This window comes from Seriola aureovittata, chromosome 12 (genome assembly GCF_021018895.1).
Source record: "Seriola aureovittata isolate HTS-2021-v1 ecotype China chromosome 12, ASM2101889v1, whole genome shotgun sequence".
NCBI classification, from domain to species: domain Eukaryota; kingdom Metazoa; phylum Chordata; class Actinopteri; order Carangiformes; family Carangidae; genus Seriola; species Seriola aureovittata.
The window spans coordinates 25613475-25622482 of NC_079375.1; the positions used below are offsets into that span (position 1 = coordinate 25613475).

The following is a 9008-nucleotide window of genomic DNA, read 5'->3' on the forward strand; positions in this document are numbered from 1 at the left end:
CTCTCTCATCCACTAACAAAGCAGAGTAAAGACTGACGGAGTCTGGACCCGGGTCTGTCCTCAGACCTCAGTCAGAGACTCAGTTTGTCCAACTGTTGTTTCTCTGCAGCTCTCAGCACCGTGAGCTTTCGCCTTCACTTCACTTCGCTCTAAGCAGCTTTTCTCTCAGCAGTGTAATCATGGCTCAGCATCTGCAAAACAAGAAAACCATTGTGATATTATTCGGATATTGATGTGAGCTGAAACAGAAACGGTGACGCAGATTGACCCTGAGTTCAGGCTCTCACCTGTTCACCAAGTTAGTGTTGAGTCTGAAGGACGGCTACCAGTGGAGGAGGTCGCACCTGTGGTTATTTCTGTAGGTTTGCATACGGACGGTGGGGACATGTCCCTAAGAATATTTTGGAAGGACAGAATTGTCCCTACCAATATGTGAGTGACCTCGTTCACACTTTGTTTGGAGTGAAGTCAAATTAGATCATTCTGACGTGTCCTCCAAGAGGCTACGTCTCCAAGACAACCGATTTAGATGCTTGCTAGCATTTGATTGGCTGAAAGGGCGTGGGCTATCTGAAGACTCACGTCATGTGGGAATATCACAGTGGTACCTGGTTATTGAACCATGTTAGCTAACGTTAACTAGCAAGCTAACCCTGGGTTCTTCTGTGGGCTAGCAGTCAGGTTGCTAACAGTCAGGTTGCTAACAGTCAGGTTGTTAGCAGTCAGTTTGCTAACAGTCAGGTTGCTAGCAGTCAGGTTGCTAACAGTCAGTTTGCTAGCAGTCAGCTTGCTAACAGTCAGTTTGCTAGCAGTCAGGTTGCTAACAGTCAGGTTGCTAACGGTCATGTTGCTATCAGTCAGTCAGGTTGCTAACAGTCAGGTTGCTAACAGTCAGTTTGCTAGCAGTCAGGTTGCTAACAGTCAGGTTGCTAACGGTCATGTTGCTATCAGTCAGTCAGGTTGCTAACAGTCAGGTTGCTAGCAGTCAGGTTGCTAACGGTCAGGTTGCTAACAGGAGTAAACATAAAATGGTGGATATATCAAAGTATGAGTTTAATTTCTGTTGAATAAGCCCATAAGTGTCACCATGAATACTATGACATTTTCACGGTGTGGCACTTTCGACCAGTGGTTAGAGCTGTTGCCTCACAGTTACAAGCTTCCGGGTTTGAATCCCGGTTTGGGGCCTTTCTGTGTGCAGCTAGCATGTTCTCCATGTTCCTCTGTGGGTTCTCTTCGGGTGCTCAGGCTTCGTCCCACAATCCAAAGACATGCACTTAAGGTTAATTGATGAGTGTAATGCCTATGACATGCTTAATGCTTATGACATATGACACATATGTCCCTACATCAAGAGTGACGTTACCAGATGTGTCACGTATAACAAGATATATTATTATGACATATATCCATCCTCTGGATATATGAAGTTATAAGTTTTAAGTTAATAACACGTATGAAATACTCGTAGTAAATTGAAACTTCATTAAAACAACATGCTTATTAAAATTCTATATTTTTATGTGTAAATGATTTTCTTATCAATAACATATCTTGACTTATAGTTTTATGTCGTCGCATGTTTGTGTGATCAACCATCAGTGACCTGAGCAAACACATATCATCTTTTTTTTTATTCCACACATTAGTCTTCACTGTCAAAACCCCAATGCCTACATTACCCACAATGCACCCTGAGCGCAGACAGCCTTATTAGTGATTGGGCTGTTGAGTTCTTCTTTAATGATCCGCAGGAATGAGACACTGAGACATGATTAAAGACTTTATCACCAACCCTCCTCACCTGCTCTCTGCTTCTATCAACAGACGTGTCATCAATAATCAGTGATCAAAGTGCTGCGAGGCAACAGATATATGACGAAGATGTTTGATAAAGCAAGCCTCTAAAAACAGAGGAGTATAAAAAGAACAGCGGTGTGAGGATATCCACTAAATCAAATATATGGCTTTGGAATTAGCAGTCGTAGTTCTTCTTTATGGATGCAATGATGAGTCGGTTGAGGGGGCGTCCCAAGGACACCTGGACAACTGCGCTGGACTATCCATCAATCAGCCAGTATATACGCCCAGTAGAAACTGGGACTGGTCATTAACTGGTGTCAGACAGAGCGTCAGCACTCGTCTGTGACCTCACACGATGACCTCATTTCAACAATAAAACCAGCAGCTCATAAAGCTGACACGGACCACTGCCTCCGCTCTCGGGTCATTCACCCTCACGTATGATCCGTAACGTAGATATGATACCGGTCTCTTATTCGGTTGACTGTGCTGCCGGGAAGAACCGCAACGCCGGTCGCCTCAGCCCCGAGCGGCGGGTGTTTACTGTGAAGGGACAGCGCTCTCTAGAGGCAGCGGGAGTCATGACGCAGGGGAGGAGGAGGACACACAGAGAGGAGGGCGGGGTGGACAGATGGTTTACCCATGACCGCCATCGATCCATAGCCTTAACAGCAGGTTTATTATCGTAACTATGGCGACGAAGGGGCGCCTAAATCACGGTCAGTCCCTGAACCTACCCAAACCTTAACCACACTGCAGCGTCGTCGCTACAGTCGGATCAGAAACACCCGGATGTGTCCTAACAACAAAACAAAAGCTTTTAATTTGAGAGACTCGTTTGCTGCTCCTCAGGAAGTCCAGGGACAGACCTCGTGCAGCCGTCTGCATCGCTGTCTGCCGTGGTGTCAGTCACTACCACCGGGGGTCGCCAAAGTCAGAAATGTCACCATGATTTTCTGTCCTGAAGAGCGTCGATGAATCTCTGATGTTTGAAGGTAAAGTGTTTTATTCAGTGTTTCTCCTGGTTTTAATCTCCTGGTGTGTTTGTTGTGGAGAGGAGGAAACCTCTGAGGATGATTCAGCTGCTGGTGAAAACCTGCTGAACGTCTGGTTCATGAGTTATCAGAGAAACAGTCAGAACAAAGGTTAGCATCAATCTCTTTTCAAATGTGAAAGTGCTTCTAAATGTCTCCCAAAATAAAACCTTCACCCACTGAGCACCTAAACTGTGGAACACCCTCATTTAAATCTATTAGTTTTTATTTTCCCTGTTTTAACTCCGTTTCTCTTTGTCAAAACACTTTGAGCTGCATCCTGTGTATGAAAAGTGCTTTTTAAATAAAGTTTATTATCATTATTATTATTATTATTTAAAGGACATGACGGTGATAAAAAGACTGAACGGCTGATCTGAACCTGTGAGGTAATGGACTGGTTCCTGCTGGACTCTCAGACCCACTGGGACTTCAGGAGCATGACATCACTGGTTGGCAGTGGAGGCTGTTCTTACCTAAGCTGCCCTGATGTCTGACTTCACTGCCAGACACACACACACACACACACACACACACACACACACACACACACACACACACACACACACACACACACACACACACACACACACACACACACACACACACACACACACACACACACAATGCTGCTTAATTGATGGCATCACTTAAAGCTCTGGTCCACTGAAGTTGGCCTCACTTTAATATCCTAAGTGTTCTGGCCCGACTGCGTCCCAGAGGACCCGCACCAGAGAGTCAGTCAATACAGGCTGACGGACGTCTCTCTGCTCCTGCACTGTCACACTATGTCACACTGAAGGTCCAGAGTGTGTGTGTGTGTGTGTGTGTGTGTGTGTGTGTGTGTGTTTCACCTTAAGCTCTGAATCAGTCAACAACACAAAGAAAAGAAAGAAAGAAAGAAAGAAAGAAAAGAAAAGGACCAACTGCAGTGTGTGTTGTTATTGTTGTTAGTTACACCTTGATGTTTCACACTGAACCGCTGCGTTTGAACGTCGCCTAATGAGTTTACATGTTAGCATTGAGTCTGCGATCACTTGATGCTAAAATGTTAGCATAGCTAACAGAGTAAGTTCAGAGAAAATGTAAGAACAAATCTCTAAAAAAAATATATATAACAGAGGTCTGGTCGTTTTTAGACATATCAATGTGGGAAAGTTACAGATCAGAACTTTAACTTTAATGGAAGAGCAACAATAAATGACTGGAGGTGAAACCGTCATGTTCAGGTTCAGGTTTATTTGCATTCGTTCATACTGTTGATGCTCAGTGCAACATAGAAGAGACAAACACGGGTCAGAGCAGCAGCCACCAGGTGCACAGTGTTTCCCGCTCGAGTTCAGGTGAAGTCTTTGGTCACAACCGCAGCGTTAGTGCATCTTTCCCCGGGACGTAAACACACAGTCCATCATCCACAGGTGGACTCAGTCCATCTGGACGGACGAGTCCTGAATGTCTCTGTGTGACTGTGTTTCAGTGAGAAGAAGATCAGTGCAGCTCTGCCTGAGTTTCTCTGATTATTAGAGTCACATTTATTCATACGACACAGAGTCAACAGACGTCGTGTCAGGACACGTTTCATACAGACCAGAATCAGACCGTCTCTTTATGATGTCACCTGCAGAGACACAGAGGTCCGACCAGGGCATCAGTCAAACCAGGGTCCGGTTCCACAGAGATGTCAGACCGGTCTGTAGTGTTGGTCCAGATCAGTCTGATGTCAGTCAGAGCGTTCCACCAAAACAAAGACAGTAGGCACCTTCCTCCCAGGCTAACTCAGGTCTAAGACCAGTGTTACCATGGTAACAATCAGTGACACCTGCATTGACCAGTGGAAACCAACAACAACAAAAAAAGAAAAGAAAACGTGGCTCATAATTTGCGGTTTGCTGACATTGTTCTGGAGAGAGCAAAGAGAGGGAAAGAGCTTTTAGAGACGGCGGCCATTTTTTTCCAAATCAGGTTTTTAATCCGTCCCATTCTCATGGACACGATATCTCAGTAACGACTTCAAATTTATCACAAACATTTACTAGGAATCAAGGGTGAACTGATTAGAATTTGGTGGCTGAAGGTCAAAGGTCATGGTCAGGGACATTACTCAAGACTTCACACAGAAATTACAAAATTCAACAAAATATTTCCTGAGACTCTGGATAAACTGGGTGCAGCCTGAAACTAGTCTGAGTGAAGGAGGGAAACAACCATGAGAAGATTCAAGTTTTTATGTTGAAAAAAAGTCTAATTTACCCAGAATTCACTGTCTGTCTGACTATTTGTTGTGTCTCAGCCACAGTCAAAGTCTATGTTTGTGAAACCGGCCCATGTTGAGCTGCTGAGACTTCAGACAGTGGAGGTCACACCGTCACTTCCTGCCTCTGTGCATGTAGCACGAACAGACTGTTGGCAAAGTCATTTACTGTCAGTTTATGTAAATACATACAGGAAGTAAACATTTAGCATCATGCTAACAGCTCTTACTGTCCCTGATGTCCAGCTCATTACAGAGACAGCAGGTCTGGGAACAGCCACCAGATCAGAAGCGACCTGAGCTTTTTATCACTGTTTCAGTTGTTACTAACGTAGTTTAACCTCATCCACTGCCCAGACAGCCGGGTCATCATCAGCCGGGTCATCATCAGCCGGGTCATCATCAGCCGGGTCATCATCAGCCGGGTCATCATCAGCCGGGTCCATCATCAGCCGGGTCATCATCAGCCGGGTCCATCATCAGCCGGGTCCATCATCAGTCGGGTCCATCATCAGCCGGGTCATCATCAGCCGGGTCATCATCAGCCGGGTCATCATCAGCCGGGTCCATGCAGACAGAGGCTGCAGGATGGAGCTGGGTGGAGTACTGCAGGGGGACTTCCAGACCGACCACAGGACCCACCACACTGAGCCACGTCAACACGTAGTTCACTGGTCTGCACACACACACACACACACACACACACACACACACACACACACACACACACACACACACACACACACACACACACACACACACACACACACACACACACACATTCACACACACACACACACACACACACAGTGAACTGAAGAACATGATGTTCAGTGTGTTAGACTAAAGAAATAACATCAGTCTTCCACTGTGTTTCTGGATTGGTGGATCCAGATCCAGGTGTGGTCCTACCTGTGCTGGTCCTGAGCCGCCTGCAGCACGGGCCTCATGAACTCCTCTGTCCTGCAGGGGTGGAGCATGAAGAAAGGCTGACCCAGCAGAGGATGCTCCTGACACACAGACAGACAGACCTCAGTGAGGGGAGCTTTAAGGAGGAAGAAGATGATGATGATGATGATGGTGAAGCTGCATCAGTCCTGGTTTTACCTGCTGAGTGACTGTACTGAGAGGACTGCTCTGAAGCCGGACCCTGAAGTTTGGATGAACGGAGCCCCACACCTCCTCCAGTGACAGGCTCCTCCCCTCTGAGCCACAGACATGAGGAAGAAGAAGAAGAAGAAGATGAAGAAATATCACACAGGACGTCCTGCAACATGGTGGAGGAACCACAGGTGTAGAGCTGCCGGAGCCTCCGCAGCGACGCTCCACTACGTTTATTCTCCAGAGGAAATAAAATATCTACAGTCACATGATCACGTTTATTTATCTACGTTTGAAGAGCTTGAAGATCCGATCATCACTGAAGAGTCTGAGAAAAACACATGGTCACAGTTATTGATTGATTTCCAAACGTTAATCACACGTCAAGTAAAACTCAATAAAACATTCCACCTTAAAAGATGCCAGTAGCTGCTGGTACTAAACTAAATCTGAACTAAATTGTTAATTAGTGAAGATGAAAAGACAGAAAATATCTTTCCATTCATTGTTCACTGCGCTGGATTTATTCTCACTGCTACAAGTCGCCTTCGGTTTTTAATTAATTATACAAAAGAAAAGATAATGACAATTTTTGACTTTTATTTTCTCCCACAGTTTCATCGCATAAAAAACATCTGAAAACAACTTCTAAGAAAAGGTGCAGATCCAAATCCTGGAGTGAATTAACTCTATATGTGTTGTTGATTTTACAGCTGATTGTCAGACACGTGTGAGCAGAACTTCTTCCCGTCATTGAACGGTTTAAAGGACACATGAACTTCCTGTGTGTGGCAGTTGAACGCCACACACAGTCAGGGCGAGGTGGACTCACCCAGAGTGGAGGCTCTGAAGTAGAGCACCGGAGTCCGGTAGCTGCAGGAGAACAGGACGTGATACTCGTACTGAAGCACCTGGCTGTCGCCGTCACACGCCGCACAGACCCCCTCGTCTTCGTCATCTTCGTCCTCTGCGTCAGATCTGATGGTGTCGGCATCAGCTGAGGCGACGGGAGCCGACTGTGGAGGAGGAGGGACAGAGGAGCTCATTAAATATTCTAATTAAAGTTCATGTTAAAGAATAGGCTGCTGACATCCGGTGACGTCTAGATGACTGTTGTCATGTTCGGTGGTTCACCTGTTCCTCTTCCTGTCCACAGTCTGAACTGGATTCTTCCTGGTCCCAAACCGGCCTCGGGTCAATGACGACTGACCTGAGAGCAGTCTTCCTCAGGTAGCCTTCCTGTGAACCCTGAACCCAGATCAGAAAGTCCCGTTAACCACGGAGCAGAGCGGGCAGTGAGGCCCTGATGTACGGTGGCCCAGAGAGCTCAAAGCCCTGCAGCTTCAGAAAAACACATGGAAACAGACAAAAGACAAACAACTCCCGAAAACACCGTCACACGAGCTGCAGATCCTCACAACACAACAGGAAGTGTTTCCAGGGGACACTAAAGAGTGACGACCTCCTCACCTGGACCGGCTCCCAGCTCCAGCCGTCTCCCAGCTGCTGCGACAGCTGCAGGAGGAGCCGACAGCAGCGGTGGAAGGTCTCCTCCTCCAGCACACAGGAGCTCATGTCTGCAGGAGAACAACAGTCTGAGACACATCAGAGTCTCCGTGTCTCTTCAGTTTTCTATGTGAATGTACAGGTAAAAGCAGCAGGACACACAACGAGTTCATGTAGTGTCTGTTGTTGTAGTTCTGATTTCAGCCACAAGAGGGAGCGACGTGAAGAGCTGCGCTGTGACTGAACAGAGCGACTGTATCTGTTGGTTTTATTTCTACACACCTGACAGAGTCACAGCTCACTATCCCCATAGACACACATGTCTATGTTTACCTGTATTTTGAAAGAACGCCACTTTACTTCCGCCTCAGAGTTCAGTCAGACAGTGGACCGGGCCTCTGCTGGTCCTTCTCGTCCTGGTTCTGGTCCTGGTTCTGGTCCTGGTTCTGGTCCTGGTCCTGGACCATCCTCCGACATGTGACCCTGCCGCAGGATTAACAGACTCGCACACGAAGACCCCGACCGGGTCCAGAGCCTCTCCACTTCCGAGGGAACAAGACGAGCGCTTCTCTTCCGGGTTGCGAAATCACATGACTTCAACCGTGACGTCAGCTCAGCCGCTGATCCCAGCTCTCAGTCAGACAACAGACTTAAACACCGAGAGTGTGTTCGCAGCGCCGCTTACAGGAAGGCTGTCACAGAACCAGAACCAGAACCAGAACCAGGTCTCATTCAGACCCGTCTGTCCTCCATTAGTCCTCAGCCTGGTGTTTGTCTCCAGCGCCACTAGATGGCGCCAAACAGCAGCTCCACACTGAGGGACTGCAGAGTTTAGAAGAGGGTTTAACCCTCGGAGGTCTGACGACATCTTCTCACTTTCTTAAATTCACTTTTTAAAGGAAACTGACATATTAGATAAAACACAACTCTCAGCTCCTTCTATAACAATAAAACACAGATCATTTGAAAATTGAAGTCTAGTTTTTGAAATTCTTCATATTTTTGTGAAAACAAACCTTTACCTTAAAGTGTAAAACTATTATCATTTATTAATGAGTAACAATAAAGCTCGTTTTGCCAGTTACAGATACTAGTTACTCATTAGTAAGATTAATGAGTAGTAAGTATTAGCTTGATCTTGCCAAATAATGAGCCTGAATCAATGTATGAAAACTGTTTTTATAACTTGTTAATAACCAACCACGTTTATCATTGTTACCATGACGACAGAGGTCTGGTATGCCTGCAGCTGGTATGTGAGGGCAGGAGTAAATGACCTACAGGATGTGGACTCTCTGTTCTTGTCTCAGGCT

At 46.3% G+C, this 9008-nt stretch overlaps 1 protein-coding gene across 1 annotated transcript; it reads right to left on the reverse strand.

Moving 5' to 3' along the window:
- Positions 1 to 4056: 4056 nt before the first annotated feature.
- Positions 4057 to 8508, reverse strand: atg10 (ATG10 autophagy related 10 homolog (S. cerevisiae)). The gene is made up of 7 exons (XM_056392573.1): positions 8029 to 8508; positions 7660 to 7766; positions 7324 to 7437; positions 7022 to 7205; positions 6196 to 6293; positions 6001 to 6098; positions 4057 to 5764 (listed from the first exon to the last, which is right to left on the reverse strand). The coding sequence occupies exons 2-7, from the start codon at positions 7762 to 7764 to the stop codon at positions 5584 to 5586; spliced, it is 780 nt and encodes a 259-aa protein (XP_056248548.1). The 5' UTR covers positions 7765 to 7766; positions 8029 to 8508; the 3' UTR covers positions 4057 to 5583.
- Positions 8509 to 9008: the final 500 nt, after the last annotated feature.

What these genes read in the sequence shown, in the direction of transcription:
- atg10 (XM_056392573.1), bottom strand. Translation starts at nt 7,764, where the DNA reads ATGAGCTCCTGTGTGCTGGAGGAGGAGACCTTCCACCGCTGCTGTCGG. An exon ending in GTGGACAGGAAGAGGAACAG is followed by an intron (nt 7,206 to 7,323) that starts GTGAACCACCGA and finishes CCTCCTCCACAG; the next exon opens with TCGGCTCCCGTCGCCTCAGC. An exon ending in TCAGTACAGTCACTCAGCAG is followed by an intron (nt 6,099 to 6,195) that starts GTAAAACCAGGA and finishes TCTGTGTGTCAG; the next exon opens with GAGCATCCTCTGCTGGGTCA.